The 19,795-nt window shown below is 39.6% G+C and overlaps 1 protein-coding gene across 4 annotated transcripts in view; it reads right to left on the reverse strand.

The window, feature by feature from the left end:
• The window catches only part of yrk (Yes-related kinase), a 22,271-nt gene extending 3,977 nt beyond the window's left edge, over positions 1-18,294 (reverse strand). The window contains exons 1-11 of one of the 4 annotated variants that reach the window (XM_008421833.2): positions 18,191-18,294; positions 8,297-8,340; positions 7,713-7,967; positions 7,456-7,558; positions 6,441-6,539; positions 6,157-6,260; positions 5,873-6,022; positions 3,843-3,998; positions 2,436-2,615; positions 690-766; positions 444-597 (exon numbers count right to left, since the gene is read on the reverse strand). In XM_008421833.2, coding sequence (XP_008420055.1) covers positions 444-597; positions 690-766; positions 2,436-2,615; positions 3,843-3,998; positions 5,873-6,022; positions 6,157-6,260; positions 6,441-6,539; positions 7,456-7,558; positions 7,713-7,944 — 1,255 coding nt within the window. In that variant the 5' untranslated portion in view covers positions 7,945-7,967; positions 8,297-8,340; positions 18,191-18,294. Of the gene's footprint in view, positions 1-443; positions 598-689; positions 767-2,435; positions 2,616-3,842; positions 3,999-4,387; positions 4,553-5,872; positions 6,023-6,156; positions 6,261-6,440; positions 6,540-7,455; positions 7,559-7,712; positions 7,968-8,296; positions 8,341-16,334; positions 16,397-16,429; positions 16,451-18,190 lie in introns of those variants that run through there. The other 3 variants (XM_008421830.2, XM_008421832.2, XM_008421831.2) reach the window with 3 other exon arrangements.
• Between the last annotated feature and the right edge of the window lie 1,501 nt (positions 18,295-19,795).

Raw genomic sequence — 19,795 nt, forward strand, 5'->3', positions numbered from 1 at the left:
TATATATTGTCCAATTTGTCCGATTAAAACATTCACGTGTCTCCATGGTTCCACCACTTGAATCTGTCATCTTTACCTGAAAGGAAACTAAAGCCTAACCTGTTCATAAACTGAATGGTGGTGAAACACCAGTGTTTCTGTCTGCATGAATGTGAAATAAAATGTTGCCGAATAAAACAGAAGACTTTTCTTCCACACTACTCTATAATTGAGATTTTATGTGTAATTTTGACACTGAATGCTCAACAGAAAACCCACAATAAATTCAAACTTGCACACCTGATTCTTGCTTTTAAAAAATGAATGTATGCACATTCATTCCGCCCTTCAGAAGCATTAGTTCAGATAACTTTTAAAAAAGCCAAAATTACTGATGTTTTCATCCATCACGAGCACTTGCACATGTCTGGCAGAAGCTGTACGCTTATGTTTTATTCAGCTACCTTGTCTGGCTGTGTACTCATTGTCCTCAATTAGCCTGGCCAGGCCAAAGTCAGCGATCTTGCACACCAGATTGTCTCCAACGAGGATATTAGCAGCTCGCAGGTCACGATGGATGTAGTTCATCCGCTCGATGTATGCCATCCCAGCTGCAATCTGCACACAAAGAGAAACCAGTATGCTCATGTCTGCGGCAGAGCTAAAAGCCTCGCTTTTGCCCACCACCTGCTGTTCGACTTGAACCTCACCTGTGCTGCCATGTCCACCAGCTGAGGCAGCTTCAGGGTCTGCCCTTCTCCGTCTTTTAAGAAGTCCAGCAAGCTTCCTATGAGAAACAAAAACAAACAAAAAAACAGGCACCTTTCAATGATGAATGGAGAAGGTGGTCACTTTTTAAAAAACAGGAAAATATACTTTCCTAAAAATTTTCCAAGTTTCTGGTGTCAATTTCTAACTAGTTATGATGGTTATTGAAGGAAGATAGGGTCACTAACCTTTTTACAGTATATTTTAATTTTTTTCCAATATATATAAAGTTGGATTTTAAATAAGCTACTTAGTTTTGATCTTTGTTTTTACCTATCTTAATTTGTTCTGCACTACTGCATAAAATATTATCCTATGTATAAAATGTTAGGCTGTGTGAGAAGGGGGGAGAGAGTGTGTGGGAGTAAAAGACATTTTTAAGTAGGTAATTCTGTAATTTCATTCTGACATAATTAGTTTACATTTTCAGATTATATGCATTTCTCATGTTGTCTTAAGAAATATTGTTAATGTACACTTACTTCTCTATAACACAGCTGAAACTGAAAAACTGCAGCGTGTACTTCACTGCCAAACATGTAGAGCTCTTTCGTGTTTATACTTACAATGCCTATTTATTACTGTTGAATTTTCTCACAGTTTGTGCCACTACAACCACAAACTTAGACTTCATGTGATAGAAATCATGTTATACCTCTAAATAAAATCCAGTTGATAACTATATATATATATATATTTTTTTTTAGATGTAACATAATTACAAAATAGTCCCCTTTTGTGAACTTTACCACTGCAAAAGATTTAAGAATATGGGGAAGGGGTTCATGTTTTAGCAGGGCAACAAAACTAAACTTTTTTAATGGCAGTTCAAGTCAATTGTTCTCAAACAATTTATTACTATGTACCATCGCAGAAACTAAAGTTTTCCATGCACCACCATCTTAACAGGAATTTCGAACCTTAAAGCAACACAACTTCTTTGTTGTGTCAATAAAAACATGACATTCTTATCCATTGAGACGACATGTTTTGTCTTTAAAATTAGGAAAATTATCAGGCGAAAGTGAAAAAAGTCAGATGTTTCTCATCAAACTTGACTTCATGATCCAATATGGCTGCTTTGCATATAAAACATAGAGACAGCCAGCATAAAAACTGCAGATATTCAGTTTTGACAATTTGTGTCCTTCTCAATATGTAAGATTAATTAGATTAGGTATTATTAGATTAATATATAATCTTCTTCAATGAACTTGTCTCTGCAGTGCTGGAAAGTAAAGTATTAGTAGTTATCTTGGTCACCAAGTGTCATTTAGCAGAACCAGTGGTTTTCCAACTTGGATCAGACACAAGACTGATAAAATCTCAGGATCCAAGTTTTGAATTCATATAAAGTAGAAACAGAGCACTGGTTTTCACTGCACTCTTTTTTTGGGAAGTGATGTAGTAAAAATCTTTTTGGCTTTTGGTGTTTAACAGCGCTACGGCTAAAAATCAGCATCAATATTGCTTCTGTTCTTTTCTTTTCTAATATGAACTGAATCCTTATGACTGAACGAAAGCCCTTTGAGTTTTATTAACCATACGTCTCATTTAAGGCATAAAAAAAAAAAAAATTCAAAGTCACTTCAAAAATTTGACGTCAGCAAGGCTTCCCCCCTGCTGTGATGGAGGCAGTTCAAACCTACAATATGTCAGAGCGGTGACAGTCTACTCAACCCCGATACCTTGGCTCATGAACTCAGTGATGATGTAGATGGGCTCCTCAGACACGACGGCATACAGCTGCACCAGCTTGTCGTGCCGGAGCCTCTTCATGATCTGAGCCTCCTCCAGGAAGGCCTCGGGGGACATGGTTCCTGGCTTCAGAGTCTTCACCGCTACCTTGGTGGTGCCGTTCCACATGCCTGGCATACAGACGAGTTGATGTTAACGGGCGCACAGAAAAGTGGGGATGCACACAGAAAAAGGCCTCGTGTACGTGCCAATTTGTCTGTCCTGTTGACGGCTGCATGTGCATGCAGTGTGTCTGCAGCATATAAAAAGCAAACAATAAACAAAATGGAGTAGTGAACTGGTTGCATGTGGTAAATGCTGATGCATGCATTGGTATTTTGGAGGGCATGCGTGATGTTAATGAGTGAGCTGAGGGACAACAAATGAACGGAGGTTTGTCTGGTTTTCTTACATCAATAAAAGCAGACCTTAGTCACAGTGTCGGTCAGAAGTATTCATACTCTCATTATGGACATGAATTTCATATGTTTAGGGATTTCAAGGAACCAATAGAACTGTGGACTGATTATTAAGCAACCAACTATAATCCCAGTGTTTGGGAATATTGTTAATTTGCTCCAAACTGGCTTCCTCAACTTTGGTTTGAACTGGGAACCACCAAGATTGCTAAGCCAAAAACACCAGTGTCATTATCTGAATGGAGCAAGTTTAGCATCAACATGAAACAGGGTGAAACCAAGAAAAAAGTGCCTGATCAAAAATCAACACCTTCAAATTGACTGAAGTCTGCATCTGCCCAAGCAGACAAGCTCCTCTTACCTCCTCTTTATCAGAGGAGTTAAAGATTGAACTCATTAACAAAGTAGGTTTGGGGAAGTGAAAGGGAGACTTTGAAACCCAAGAAACAACTAAAAACTGCCCATTTAAAGTAATTCTAATATTTCAGATTAGAACAAAGATGAAATATCCATCCAGAATAGTGCAGGGATCTTGGTGACGGCAACAAAAAGAGATGCTCAACAACATTTTCTAAATTTTAGAGGAGGTATTCAATCCACGCTGTAAAAAGAATGGTCCGAATTCGCCCTTAAAGGACCTAAAACAGTGTGAGAAGTGTGTGAACTTCCTGCAGCACTGTACACACAGATGACATCAGGATGAAAACCTGTACAGCTCAAAAAATATGTTAAAACATTCAGATTCAGTCACTGGAAAACTCTTTCAGGATTATATATTTTAAGGTAAAAATATCCGGTGTGTTCTCTACTGAGAAACAATACACTGGCATAAAAGGAAATCTTGAATTAGACACTGAAATAAACCAAAATAATCTTTGTTACAGCTCAATTTTTTCCCTGTTTTTCCTGACTTTTAGAGTTAGCCCGCATCAGTCTCACCCATCCAGACATCCCCGAAGCACCCCTGTCCCAGCTTCCTTTGCATTGACAGGGTTTCCCTTGGTACCTCCCAGGCGTCCCGCCCAAGGCCCAGGGTGAGAGGGGTGGAGTTGAGGCAGGGCTTGGTCAGGTAATAACAGAGTCCATCGTTAGTTCCTAAGAGGAAGAGAAGGGAGAGGGGGTGCCAGAAATGGTGGGAAAGAAGTTTGGTGATGGAGGATGGGAGAAGAAAGGGTGAAGGTGTGGGTTGGTGAAAAGATGGAAAGGGGTGACAAAATGTGATGTGAGTTTTAAAAACATGCACATGCAACAAAAGGAGGATCAGGAGAACAACTCAGCACATCTGGATATGGAACGGGAACTCAGATTCCTCTGCGTGACGCGTCCACTTGCAATTTTTCAATTTATTTATTTATGAATTTGTTTCTTTCCAGTTTTACGTTAAGAAATGTTCACACTTTCTATCCCGTTGCAGTTATACATTTTTAAACAGGCGTGCTTCTGTTGTTCTTTTTTCTCCTTCAGCGAATCCCCAACAGTCCTACCCATCCAGACTTCTCCAAACTGGCCGTTGCCCAGTTTCTTAATCAGCTGGAGAGACTCGCGGGGAATCTCCCACATATCCTTGGTCTTCACTGATAAGTCGGCCAGCTTAGGCATGCCCCTCTTACAGCTGCCCATCAAGCGGCAGCACAGTCCCGCCGCTCTCTCTGAGACAGAGAGAGACGGAGAGACATACAAACAGACAAAACATAGAGAAGAGCAGAGCAAATGCAAAAGGTAAAAAAAGAAAAATGCAAGTTAAGCAAACATACAACACCACAACACACATAAACATATAATGTACAAAGCAAAAATATGCATAAATGTGGCAGAAACACAGCCAGGATGCTGTGGGAAAGAGAAAAAAATACGTGCCAAGATGCAAACTGAATTATGAGCGCTATTCCCAAAATGCGCCAGTAGGGGGCAGATTTACACTTTCAACTAGAGACGGAAGTGAAACACATTATGTCATCCAAACTCTTCTTTTTCGAGTTTGTAGCTGAAGTAAAACGTGTTTCTTACATTTTAAAAAGGCCTGAGTAACTTCATTCTTCCTATTAATCATAACTGACTCAGTTATTTTTATAGGGACTGTTTATGCTTATAAAAGCACAATGCAAAAAGCGGTATCAGGTAGGCTATTTAAGATTTCCTTTCAAAAGTATTCATACACTTTGAACTTTTTCACGTCATGTTGCAGCTACAATTTTTATTTTTTATTTTTTACATCTTTTAGAGGGATTTATAATGCCCAGGCTCACATACGATAACCAAAACCAACACAAAGTAGGTTATTATTGTGAAGAAGACAAGAAAAAAAATCTTTAAAATTACCTAACACGGTGGCGGCAGCGTCGTATTGTGGAGACACTTTTCTTCAGCTTCGGTATGGAAATTTTAAGAGCTGAATTTAGATCTGACTGAGGATCTGTGGACTTAATAATTGAAGTTCACAGAAGCTTTGCATCAAATCCGACCAAACTTAAATTACTGTAGAAAAATAAGCATAAGTTTCAGTTTCTAGATGTGCAAAGTTGGAACCTATCCCCAAATGCAACGTAGCCAAAAATGGTTACACAGCTGGTCACCCTGGATCTTAATGAGGGCAGTCAGAGTAACTGGTTCTCAATTCAAATGCATGCCACATTGCATTTGTTTCTAAGCCATGCATTATTTTCTCCTGCTTCACAACTGCTGAATCCACCTATCTGTGTGGTTCTACTGCAAAGCATCTTTGCATGTGACCGTTTATAATACTCATACATTCCTACACAGCACCGCGACTAAAGTACACTGAAGGCCATGGCAGTAATTTGATAATATCTATGTGAAAAGTTCAAGGTTTATGCTAAAGACTTGTAAATAATGAATTAAACATCAACTGAAGCAATATTTCAGTATGACGACACTGAAACAGGAGCTTTGAAAGCTGACAGGCGATCAGGAAGGAGGAGGATGAATTTGTGAATCTGCTGGCGTGTTACCTGTGTAGTGCTCTACCAGCTGCTGAACAGTGTCAAACTGTGACCTCGTGGTGATGTAGTAGCCACCGTTGTCTAGTTTGCGGATCTTGTAATGCTTGACATGATCTCCCTTGTTGTCGTCCCAGTCCCGGATGGACAGTGAGTAAGCACCTGTGTGAGAGAAATGCGAAAGGCTACGTGAAGGGAAGGTTGGCTGACATGAAAGAGTTGAAAGCTTTGATTGTTTTTAGAGTATCTTTAAAGAGATAGCGCATATAGACGTGTTGAATGTTTCTTCTCCTCACCTTTGGTGGTCTCACTCTCTCGTATGAGGAAAGTTCCCCTCTGGTTGCCCTGAGCCAGCAGCTGTCTCTCCGCATCCTTCCTCCCCATCTTCCCAAAATACCACCTGTCACCATGAGAGCGCCACACAGGTGATTGGAATAACATCACACATCACTTGACCTCTGCTTTCAGACTACATGTCAATCACTAAGGGAGTCTTAAGTGTTGGCTTAAAGCGTAGCACACACACAAAAAAACAAACAGTCACTGTTGTGCGTGTTTTAGTTTACTGGTGCAAACTTACTCTTCAGCCTGTATGGAGTCAACAGGAGCTACGTAATTGGAAGGGATGTAACCTGAGTTGCCGGTGTTCAACGAGCGGGCTTCCCACCAGTCACCCTCCCTGTAACCAAAGACAATTTATAAAAAAAATAATAATAATAATAAAAAATATTGCTGGATAAGAAATAAACAGCATTGGTCAAATGTTAACATCATGTAAATTGATTTTGGATTTCCTGAGCAGGGCAAAATGTTTTTCAATAACAAAGGCTGGTCGACGTGCCCTGCAGCTGCCGAGACCTCGGATGTTTTTTTCATTAGTGACATTTATTCACAATGGGAGGAATTTAATGCATACAAAAACAGTCAACTGACTTCCTTTAACGCATTGAACATGGATCAATTTAGCTTTCACAGAACTCCATACGCTGTCAGTTCTTAGATAAGTTCTTATCTGTTGCTGTGGTCCTTTCATGTAGCGTCTGCAGACATTGAAACGCTGCTTATGTTGTTTCCTAAAAATATTCACCTATCTTGACCTTTTTTCTAGTTTGTCACTTTACAATTAAAGGAGTAACTCGGATGTTTATGACCATTCTTAGCAAATGCATTTAACACTTGCATCCGCACAACAATCAGCTGTCCTATCAACAGATTGTCCCACATAAGCTGTTTGTCTCCACAGCTGTTTGTTTCTCTAACAATCCTCTCAGGCCTTTGCAGAACAGCGGGATATTTCATTACACACAGACTCTCATGTTTACTCATTAGGTGACTCCTGAAAGCAATTGGTTTGATTTTATTCAGAGGTTTCAGAGTAGAGGGGGTTGAATACAAATGGAAACCACACATTTGTAAAAAAATAACTTTATGTGTCCGTTTTCTTCCACTTTGTAATTTTACTCAACTTGAGCTCAACTGTCTCATACAAATCCCATTAAGACACCCCAAAGTTTCTGGCTGCAACATGAAGGGTGTGGAAAAAGTTGAAGGTGTATGAATACATATTTCTCCAAGTGCGTGTTTTCACAACTCACGTGTTGTTGATGATCTGGAATTTCTCTCCTTTCTGGAAAGTGAGGTCATCTTCGGTGCGAGCGTCATAGTCGTACAGAGCTACAAAGAGAGTGACTCCACCACCTGCAGCAAAAACAAAACTCATCCATCCGCCACTAAACTCCCGTTCTTCAAATATTTGTGCTGGCGCAAATCAGCAAACAGACATCGCATGACAGAGAACTCATCAAAGGAGGAGTAGTACTTTAACGTCTTAAATTGGAGATGATTTGCCTACCCATGCCTCCGGGCCGAGGGTGCGCATTGGTGCTGGGGAAGACAGAAGGGGACGGGAAGGGCTTGTTGAAGTCTGGGATGGTCTGAGTGGGGTCCGGACAGTAGCGTCCCTGGGACAAACCTCCAGACAGGCCATCTGCATTGTTTGCAGACAGATCGGTAACATCTACTGTTCCTGATGTTGCTCCTAATGATTTGGCGGACTTTTTCTGCTTGCAACAGGCACACCCCATAATAACCGGAACCGCGACGGCGTCTGTAAATGCAAAGAAGGTGATTTATTCTTTCTTTGTAACTTTTTTTTTCCACTTTTAAAATAATTGTTTTCTTCAAGAGCGATAAAAAATAGAAGAGAACTTGTGTCTCATCACTGCAGTTAAATTAATTACTGGGCGCCTATGTGAACCGAAAGCAACTTGGATTACTAACACACATTGATCAAAATAACCATAGAGAACTGCAGAGAGAGAAGTTACTAACTTTAAACATACAAAAAAAACTTCCCTTAAACGGTAGGAGGTGCAGGAGATGGAGAGCGAGGAATTAATTGTGGGGTAGGAAGGAGAAGTTCACTTTTTTCCTCACCTGATGTCTTCCTCTGTCAGATCATCTGTCAATCACCATCGCCACTGGAAAGAAAAACAGAGGGGAGGAGTTGAGTGACGGGGGGGCTTGTGGGGTAGAGCGGGGCAAAGCGGGGATGACGGACAGAGAACTGGAGAAAGGGAACTGTAGGACCGAATGTGAGAAAAAAGGCTTAGGAGCAGTAAAGCGTGAGGCAGTTGCAAGCAGAGAAGTTAGACGAAAAAAAAAAGACAGACAGCTTGAGATAAGGTTTGACAGAGAGAGAGATGTGAGGTTAGCCACTTCCCTTTTTGCTTTGGCGTTTCGAGAGAGGCTATTAACTTATTCTTTCGGTCAACAGCTGTGTACACATGTACATGTGCGTGTGGACGCTTAAGAGTTTGTGGCGTAACAAGCTTTCACATGTCATCACAGGAGCAGAGGGTAACGGACATAAAGCGGCTCAGCCGTGAAGGTGCGTAATGGCTTTGACAAAGATCATTGTGTCAATCCCGACTTCCAGTTTTGAGAAAACCACACCGTTTCGGCAGACTGCACGTTCACAAAGCAAATAAAAAGCTAACGCAAACACAAAGAGGAAGAAATGTACAGTAAAAACTGTCTATTGTTTTATTTGAAAGCAGAACAACAAGGGCTATAAACATAAGCTGTTCTGGTTAGTGATGGTACTTTAAAAATATTGCAGGTTCGCATTAAGTAATATTTAAAAGATAAGAGTGTTTGCATTTGACTACCAGCTGTTGGTTACTGAGCTTAGACTGCATCAATGCATCCATTTTCTATACACCCTTGTCCCTTAGTGGGGTCGACAGGGGTGCTGGTGCCCATCTCCAGCTAACGTTCCGGGCGAGAGGCGGGGTCACCCTGGACAGGTTGCCACTCTGTCGCAGGGCATCAATAAGAAGTCATTAGTGAAAAATATTCTACAATCTACATGAAGTATCAGATGTTAAAAAGGACTGAAGCTGATTAGCTGCTTTTATTGCATGAGCTGACTTTACATGGTTTTAATAAAAATAGATTAATACATGCAAACTGCTTTGTAGTGATGGGGAATTCCTGCTTTTTTTATCATTTCACTCAGCTCAGCAGAAAAAATAATTTATTTTTCAAATCCCATTTAGTATCACTTCAAGGTTTTGTCAAATTTGTCAAATTCAGCAAAAAAAACCAACATGTTACACAATTATTAGTATGAGGGCAAACGGGTACTCTAAAAATTTTTAGGTATAAAGCAGAAAGACTTGCGTCTCATGTTTTTTAACAACATACTCTTTGCTGCTTTAGAAGAAATTTCTAACGATGTCAACCTTTTTGTTTTAGGGGACCTTATTACTGAGTAGATTAAAGAGTTTGGCTAAAAACAGAGTGCTGCAGAGAGAAACATGAGAAGAGATGCTACATTAAAGCTTTTTTTATTATTATGATATCTTGTTTTTCTACTTAATGTTAATATCAGTTTTTATCCAATGACATACATTATGCAGTGGTGAGAAGAAGAAAAAAACATAATAGATTTGTTCTGTTTTTGCTTTTTAGTCTGGCTTAAATGTTCATCAAACAAATTTTAGATTCAACTAATATAACCAGACTTACTACAAAAAGTTATTTTCTCAATTTGTTTTCATTATTAAACATTATATAAACCAGTCTGTCCATATGTGAACATTTATTGGCCCCTAAACCCATCCATCCATCCATCCATCCATTTTCTTACACCCTTGTCCCTCAGTGGGGTCGGGAGGGTTGCTGGTGCCTATCTCCAGCTAGCATTCCGGGCGAGAGGCAGGGTCACCCTGGACAGGTCACCAGTCTGTCGCAGGGCAACACAGAGACACACAGGACAAACAACCATGCACACACACACTCACACCTAGAGGCAATTTGGAAAGGCCAATTAACCTAACAGTCATGTTTCTGGACTGTGGGAGGAAACCCGAGTACCTGGAGAAAACCCACGCATGCACAGGGAGAACATGCAAACTTCATGCAGAAAGACCGGGGCCGGGAATTAAACCCAGAACCTTCTTGCTGAAAGGCAACAGCTCTACCAACTGCGCCACTGTGCAGCCCCGGCCCCTAAACCCAATAACTGTAACTTTGGCTGCCAACAAGCATTACAGCCAACTGGAGAGGAATCTTTTATATCTTTGCAAAAGTGTTTTACTTGAGCCACACTGGAGGGACTTCAAGCATGAAGACCCACAGAGACCTTGTGGAAGGTCATGCCACAATATTTCAACCAGATATAACTTTGACTAGGCCACACCGAGACATTCCTGTTTTTAAAACAATTTTACATAGGGTCAGGTCAATACCATTCTCTCCTCAATACACAGAATCATACTTTGAAAACTACACTTACTCATGTTATCTGTCTGATTTTAAAGTGTATTTTGATCACAATCACTTTTGTAAAAGGAGACACCCTTATGTGTGTACACTACACTATATACTATATATATACATACACATATATCCATACACATATATCCATGCACTTCCTTTAATTATATTTTTAAAATGCAGAAGCCCAGAAAAAGCTAAATCATTTGATTGCACAATTTATAGAGTTAACTTGTCAAGACCTATTGGAGTAAAATGAACTGGGTCTTTCACAACACTGTGAGTCTTCAGCCATTCTAATATGGATATAATTAATAGAAGCAACTGTAAAGACGAGATAATCTATTTCTGTGTTGGAATATTTTATTAAAGCTCAATTGGCTGTCTTCTAGATGAAGCAAGAGAGTGTAAAAGATCATTAAAGTATAATCAAGTCAGAACCTTTAAGACCACCAATAAAATCCTAATCTCAACCCTGTAATGAAGCACCAAAGCAAAAGCCATGTCAGATGCTTGCTCTTTCTTGTTCCTGTAAAAGATGACAAGAGGATAAGAAATGTTCTGCTCGGTTGTGAAAAGTTCCTCTTAAAAATAAAAATAAAAAAGCATGTTTCATCAGATTATGCATGAGGAGGCATGAAGGTCTAAGCTGCTATTAAGAAACACAGAAAACCAGGGTCAGATGTAGTCTAAAAACTAAAGCGGCACCACCCATCACAAAATGTTTTAAATTACAGTTGCTAAGTTACAAGAAGCATGTCTGTCAAGAAGCCCACTGCAGGCTTGATAGGAGCAGACAGCCTCACTAACTAATGTTGCTGACATCAAGAAGATTTCAAAGTTAAACACAAATTTAGCTGGTGGTTGTTCTACATTTTTGTGCAAGTCTATTAAAAAAACATTATTCTGACTGTAAAAATAACCATGTTATCATATTTGAAAAGAGTTGGTAATAAACGTTTTGCTTTCTATAAAAGCATTCAAACCATGTTGCACGTTTTGTCTAAGATGTGTTGATATCATGATACTGTGAAAATGTGGTGTCTTTACTCAAGTGTTTCTTTTTTGTACTTTTCAGAAATATTTCATGCCTCCAAGACAACACAATTAAAAGAAATCTTTTGAAACCCTTTAACTTTCATTTTGGCTTCTGGACACTGTAAAGAAGCAGACAAACAAAAACACGCAAAATTTTTGGAATGGCATCTTTTGATACAAAAAATAATCATCAGAAAGTGCCTGTTTTGATATGTTATCATTGACAAAATCAAGACGAAGATGCATGTTCTCCATTCACATAAGAGCCTAAAAGAAAATCATTAACACCTATTATATATATCTGTATATATATATTCTATTTTTTTTTACTATTTTTCACGTCAGAACCACAAACCAGAAGGTATTTTTGTGGTTGTTTCTGCAGCTTGTCTCATATCATAGAGGAAACTCAACAAACATGAGATCAAACCTAAACTTTCTTTTGCCAATGTGTCAGAGTGCGGTGGCAGACAAACAGTGGACGCACCGTTCTCACAATGAAACATGCTGGGGGCAGCATCATGCTACGGGATCCTTGTCTTCACCAGAGACAAGCTTGTTAGAGTTGATGGGAAGATTAACAATGCCAGGACTGTGCACAAGACTCGAGACCAGCAACATGTTGGTCTTTCACATATAAATCTTTTCAAAATACATTCAAGTTTGAGATTGTAATGTGACAAAATGTGACAAAAGCTTAAGAGGTGTGAATACATTTACAAGAAACTGAGCAGGACTTTTGCATTTATGGTCTGTTTTAAAATGTGTAGTCTTTATTTGGAAGTTATAAAAAGCTGGCCCAAACGATCATCACCCAGACAAATGCAGGTTTTAATTTAGAAGTGATTACTTTTGGCTGAGCTCACACATAATTCAGGATAATGTCTGCAGAGCGCTCTGAGATTCTAACCTGCAACCTTTCAAGATGGCTAACCTTCCAGGCTGCAGCCACCCCACCTACTCAGGAATGCACAGGAAGTCACAAAAGGAGAACAATACAAGTTATGGCAGAGAAGGAAGAGAAATCATTCATTACTTTCATTGTGACAAAATGGCAACTTGCAGGTTTACTCGTTACCCTCTAAAAGCCCTCTTACAGAACTTTACAGCAACAGCAGCTGCTTTGGGGCAACGTAATGCAGCAGAAAATACAGCAGCAAATTTACACACACAAACATTCTCTCACTATCAGACCGGCCATCGTGAGAGTTACAGGAAGTTAGCCCTGTTAGGGTTTCCTGTCCACCCTTCTGATGGCTCCCCCCTTTTCCTGGAAACTGAGGCCAGAGTCCATCCACAAACACACCCAGAGCAGCTGCAGAGCCGCAAAAACACCCCAAGCTCACACTTTCCTTTTTGTTGCTGCTCTCCACTCTCTGCTACAGCATCTTTCACATTCTCTACATCCACTCCAGTCCTCAGATGCTGTTATTGAGTGAAGCAAGGAAAGTAGAAGTGACATGGGGCGTCACCGAGGCCATTTTGATTTAACTAGCCTTCCTTTGCCCTTTTATGTACAATTGTCACTCTTCCTGCCCTTTTGGGACTGGCAGGTGACCACAAACAGGTATGACATAATAATAAAACTGTCGCAATCACACATATACTGGGAAGTGTTTTATCAGTCATTATTCCCTGTTAGGTTCCCGTTAACTAGATAATCCTGTCATTGCCTTGTTTTCCACCCTCTGCACACAGAAGCTGTAATAAATTTACAACTGGTGCGATTGAAGCCGATTTGTGGGTTCCAGATAGAAAAAGAAAGAAAGAAAACGTTTCCCTGTGATTGGAAATTCTCACTTGCTCAGAGCAGCTCACCTTAATATGTTTAATAACCACTGAAGTTCAGATTGCAAGCTTTCAAAGTCATAACATGTACGAGGGTTAAGAGTATGAGAGTGTGTGGGCGTTCTGTGGTGTTGGCGATGAGTGGTAAAGTGGGGGGTTGCACAGTTAATCTCCTATAAACATCACACTTAGTCTGACAGTCTGAGCTCACATTGCTTGTTAATTACATATGACAACAATGAGATACAATGCAGGAGGGGATAGCTTTTACTGCTAACTTTGACTTTTAAAGAAAGTAAAAGCACTCAAAAGGTGCATTAGTGCTTCTTTTCCCCCCTGTATATATTGAGGGTGAAGTTAATGGTGGAGCAATCGCTGTTTTTCGGCTATGCCTCTGCGCTAAACGGCCCTTCTTCATGTTCAGGACATGAATAAGCACAGACTCAACCTCCTGTTGCGGACTGGTCGATAAATGTCATAGGAGATTTTTATAGCAGCACACTAATACAAAGTAATAATTAGACTACCCTGTGAAACAAAACCTGCTTCCTCTGTTGGAGGAGAAGTGCGATGCTCGTCTCTGATAAGTCTGGCTGCACCACTGCTAATATTCACCAGGCATCAAAGAACTTTACTCAAGCTTCACGTGTGACCTTTTTCGTGGGCTGTCGTCTCACCTAAATACCTGCGCTCGTGTTTGAAGTCAGACACCGTTTCCCAGCTGGCTGACCATGAAATGCTTCAGCGGAAATACCAAAAACGTTGACTGTATAAATGGTGAGCTCTCCAGAAGCAGAGAGCCATGCAGAGCTCTCCGCTGCTCTGCATGGTCGTGCTCCAGAGTTAAAGTTATAATAAACTTTTACTGTAAAAGTCAGAATCACAGATAATTGCAGCAGATGCATGTTTGATTTTTTTATTTCATAAAGCAACTTTTCAAATATAACAGCAAGACAGAGAGAATATTAAGACACGTTTAGTGTATTAGACATTAGAGGCAGCGCTATAATGCTCATGCTGTACATAGGTGTATTATTTATTATCAATGCTTCACACAATGAACTTGAGCGTTGCGCATTCATTTCCGCTCAATTGGTAACAAGAGAACAACATTTTTGTTGGTTTCTGAATCAGAGTGGGTTTAATGAAGACTGATATCTCTCTGTCCAGGGATATCTGATTTTTAAGAAATTTATCATTATCAGGTTCTTGTAAAACGTGTTGATTTTACTTTTTGAATTAAACTTGTTTTATTTATCAGGCCAGAGAGACGGTTTCTCTTGAAGAATGGAACTGTGCATGATTACTCTTTAGTTTGAATTTAAACATTTTAACCTCTAACCTGTTTGTTGAAAGGACATGTCTCAGTTCTCAGTTTTTGTATTCTTTTACTTTTTTGGTTAATTTGTTTAACAAATGAACCACATCATGACACTTCAATACTATAGCATTGAATGGTATTCGCCAGAAGTTGTGGATGTAGCATTTTTGCAGATACTGATTTGCAGGTTAAGTAATTAGATTGGACAGGCATGGTGTTTGTAGGTTGAAGACTGTATTTTTAAAACAGTTTAAGTTTCATGTTAGTTTCAACACTACGACCATCTTTATTTTCTGCAACCCAAATATTTCCAAAATTGCAAACTTGCATTTCTTGTAAATGGGCTGTATGATAGCTTCTTTCAGCCAGCTGACCAGCAGGGGACAGCAACAAAATGGGAGAATGGCAACATTGTTACTCTATGCTTCAAACAGACAAAGCAAAAGTCTCACGTTTTTTTCATCTACTCATAAAAAACAACTTAAACCTTCGGTTTGACATCCAACATTTCTTGCCTGGTAACCGTCAATAAAGGCCACTAATGCCAAAAAAAAAATCTAAAAAAAAAAAAGATAAAGATCAGAGTGAATGCTAGAAGGCCTTACAGATCAAACAAAGTGTCAAAGTACCAGTGCAAGCATGTAAACTACTGGGCAGTAATTACCAGAAGGGCACGAATGCTCTATTGTTAAAATGCAATTTTTTTTATTGATTATTAAGAAGGTTATAAATATCATTCAACATTTTGTTTGATGAATTATCAATAAAAACTGACAGATTTTTTTTATTTATGTTCTTTTCTACTTTACATTATGATCATGTGAAATATATGTACAATATGTGTGTGTGTGCGTGCGTGTGTGCGTGTGTGTGCGTGTATCTGTGTGTGCAAAGGAAAGGAAAAAGTGTTTCATAACTTTCAAAGTGCATATTATATCATTTCTAGGCATGATAGAACAATCCAGTTCAGTTCGAAATGATGTTTTAGATTATTAGGTGCAATACGTCTTCAGTTAAAACTGTAAAATAACTTTTTAAGTTCTCACTGCAAAGCAGATACATCTTCATAAACGTCAAGAAAAAGCTTTATTTTAGATATTTACACTCTGGGCAACACAGAGAGCCACCTACTCCCAAATAACTGGACATATAATAATAGGTACTGGAAGGTGAATCGTTTTGCCCATTCACCTTCCAGTTATGGCAATCAGACCCATTCTCCATCTTTGATGCAGAAGTTCATAAAAACGGTACTGAAGAAGAGCTGTGGAAATGTCACTTTCCACTTCAGCACTCGAGTATGTTTCAGCAGACTGCTGGATTTGTCCAGTTCAAACAATGTAAGGAAGCAACAAAACTTTGACCTAGAAACTACTACAGAGCATTCTGTGCATTCCTCTAAAAATCACAATAACATCAACCCCTCCATCAACACCGTCACTCCCGCAAACATCCATATCCAAGTGACACACCCTTTCCTGCTGAGTGGACTGCAGATAAGCTGCTCCCACAGGGAAAATTCACAGCAGTCAAACACATACTCACACGCTCGGTCCTAAATCTGTCCTGTTTTACAGATTTCTCCTTAAAGACAGCAGCCATTGCTTTTGCTACCCGTCCTCTTGGTCCATTATTTTTACCTTTTTGTGGTCGGACCTTTCTTTCTAACTCAGTACCGTGAGCAGGAAACTCGACAGGATGCAGAATGCGAGTGGGGCAGGAATGATAGGACAATGGGAAGCAAGCTATCACTGGACCCTCTAGCACACACTCCAACAGAGGGGAGAGGGAGACAGAGTTAGAGGGGCAACAGTGGAAAAGTAAGGCGTCTCAGCCATCGGGACGTCCTGTTTCTACATGATGTCATCACATCCTTGAGATACAGAGGCCAGACCCGGATTGTTGTTTGTAACTCTCAGAGGTTTCCCCTGTTTTCTACATGTTGGAGGGTCGAGACTTTGTCCAACAAGAGGAAGCTGACTGCCTTGTGTCATGTTCAGCACATATCCAGGTGTTTAGGACTTTGGCAATGTGCAATTCTAATTCTTCCTACAGCAGAAAATATACACAAGTCCCTTTCCTTCCTGCCTGTATGTAGCTCCAGGGCTATAGACAGGAACTGACCTCGTAAAGAAACAGGAAGTGAAGGAGTCCGGCCTAACAGTGGTTTTACCCATCAAAACTCTCACAATTTCTTCATCGTCCTTAAACTTTTTAAAGTTATGAAACCTATATTTTCAGAGATTACAAAAAAAAATCTACAAGGGTTAGCAACCTGCCCAAGCTTAATGTTAAAACCATAAAAAAAAATGTTGATAGATGGCTATGTTGAGGAAACAGGCAGCCCAGCCTTTTCCTCTAGGTGGTTTCCTGCAGGCATGTACTATGAATAATCTACTGAAGGAATATCTAACACACTGACAGAAATAAAATCTAGCTGGAAAAATTTAGGAAAAGTACCCATCACAAATCCAAACAATATAGAATTTGGTATGCTTTAAGGCAGTTGTTAGGTGCCAATGGAGCCATTCTTACCATTCTGCCGGATATTTGCCGGGAAATTGAGACTGCCTGGCAACTTTTGTGAGCCAAAATATTTCCCAAAAAGCAAATTTGCTGTCTTTCAGACAGCTCACTGACGGTGTGTAGCAACAGACAGGGAAGGGGCTGGGCCATGTTGGTTTATACTTTATAAATTCGGGGAAAAGTCTTGCCACTTATCATAGAAACAGCAACTTTTTAAGATCAGCGTCTGGACAGAATGACGGACATTCATCAAGGACAAAAAAAAAAAAAAAAAGATTAACACAAACAAATGAAATACTGAAGAAATAAATACTACATCTCTTGAAAGTCTGTGCTTCACTGAATTCCCTTTAGGGTGAAAGCTTGAGAGGAGACATTGCCAACCCTGTTGATGGCAACACAGGTTATGACAAAACTCTTTAAAGTAAATTCCACTGTTTTGACATTGCAGCATGATTTCTAAACATCCTCTGTGGTAGGACATCTGTCCATCATGAAGAGTGCAAGAACAAGGGCATAACCGCACTTCATCAACTTCTCGTAGGCAAGTATAGCCGAACTTCCCTTTATTTAACAGACAAAGTCGCTTCTTCTCAGCTTTCACGTATGTCATCAGAAATTTGACGAATTGATAAGTCAGAAAAGCAGCGTTAAAATATAATTGGGCTGCTCGGGATATACAATCTATACAGGGGTTTGTCTGGTTCTGTTGTCATTTAAATACTTTAATGTGCATCTTTTTTGACACACAAGAACCTCTGAACACTTCAAGAATAGATGTAACTTATTCTCTTTTTCTTTTTTTTCTTTTTTTTTTTTGCAGTGGAGTTTACATTAAAGAAATAAGTCACCGAATTATCTCAATGTGTACATACCAGAGAAAGAAGTGGACGTTCAAGCGGTGAATCCAGGTGTGGGTGGCTGGAGAAGAGTCGCGCGCTGCTTCAGAGAGCAAAATGAGTGAGAGAAAAAAAGGAGCGCGCGTGCACTCAAAGGACCAGCCCAGAGGGCGGCGCGCGTGGAGTGGACCCGTGGACACTTCTTTCAGCGGAAACAATGACTTTTAGCGCAAATTCCAACGAAAGCGGTTATCTGTGCCGAAGGAGAGACGTAACGCACCTGAAATAACTATTAGCGACAGCAGACACGGCTGAAAATTGCACACCGGATCTGGAAGAGGAATGACTTCAATATATCGACGATTTTTTGATAAATAAACCTAATTTGGACCACAGTTTTAACTTTCCAAAAAAAAAAAAAAAACGAAACATGGTCTGCCTTTACTTTTAACAAGTAACTTACATTTCACTTAAAAGCTGACGGCCGTGCTGAATCAGCCTCGGTTCCTGGGTGATGTGCAGTTGCAGCTCAGATGTGACACTTTGACCGAGTGGTGCGAAAGACAGGAAGAAGACTGAAGCAGATGTGTGACATCCGCGTCGAAAACTATATGCATGCATGAAAAATTAACGTAACTTCTTAGTGTACGGTACGTTTCTTGGCTTTTTGTGCTTTCACGAATATTTCAACTGTGGCGAAATTGACCTCTGGTAACTACAGCATAGATACACATTCACAATTAACTGTGGCCTTTGGTTTACAGACATCCGCTTAACAAGTTAATGTAAGGAAGCTTGCTACCATCTTGTGGTGTAAAGGTGGTACGACATGTACCAATGTAGAAAATCCTTTTTGTTAAGGTTTGTAGCAGCTTAAATAAGTCAAAATCCTATTATTTTCAAGCCCATTTTTCGAGTTTATCAATTTCAGTTTCGTTTGTCATAAGGGAAGTGGGTAAAATGATTTTAAACTAAGGAAGCCCAGCCCATTGCATCAACTTGTAGGAGGAATACCTCTGAAAGCATGTGGCAACAGTCAGAGGGACCAATTCCATTTTAACAAAGAAACATCCAGCCGAACCAGGTTCCCAATAGTTTTTAAATATTGTGGACATTTGAGCTTAAAACACTTGACCATGGCGGGTTAAATCAGAGCCAGTCCAAAGCACAACTGAACAAAGCAGCAGTGAGGGTCCCCTAAGATCATTTTCATCTTCTACTCGGTTGGTACTACAGAACATCAGAACTCTAGAACCACAAACACGATTTCTAAAAATATAGATTTTAATATTCTTAAAATAAATACTAAAGAAATTGTTAGTTGAGCTGTGGTGTCTGGTGATATTTGGAAATCCCTTTTATTAAATTCGACATATTTCAAAAAACAAAAGTGGATTTCACAAATGGATTCTTTAAAGATCAGTTCGTGATCAATTATAACTTTTACTTTTTACCAATATTAAAAACTGTGGCCAATGTTTTGGCATCTAAGCAGAAGTACAGGCGTGGTTTATACTGTAATCGTCTAGATGTTGTGGCAAACCAATGGTAAAAGACGTAATCTTTTGGAAGCCATTTTCAGAAAAATCTGATTTCTATCCTTTAAGTTATAGTAAGGGAAATATTATAACTTATTTTCAT

The sequence above is a fragment of the Poecilia reticulata genome, linkage group LG11 (genome assembly GCF_000633615.1).
Source record: "Poecilia reticulata strain Guanapo linkage group LG11, Guppy_female_1.0+MT, whole genome shotgun sequence".
Taxonomy (NCBI): domain Eukaryota; kingdom Metazoa; phylum Chordata; class Actinopteri; order Cyprinodontiformes; family Poeciliidae; genus Poecilia; species Poecilia reticulata.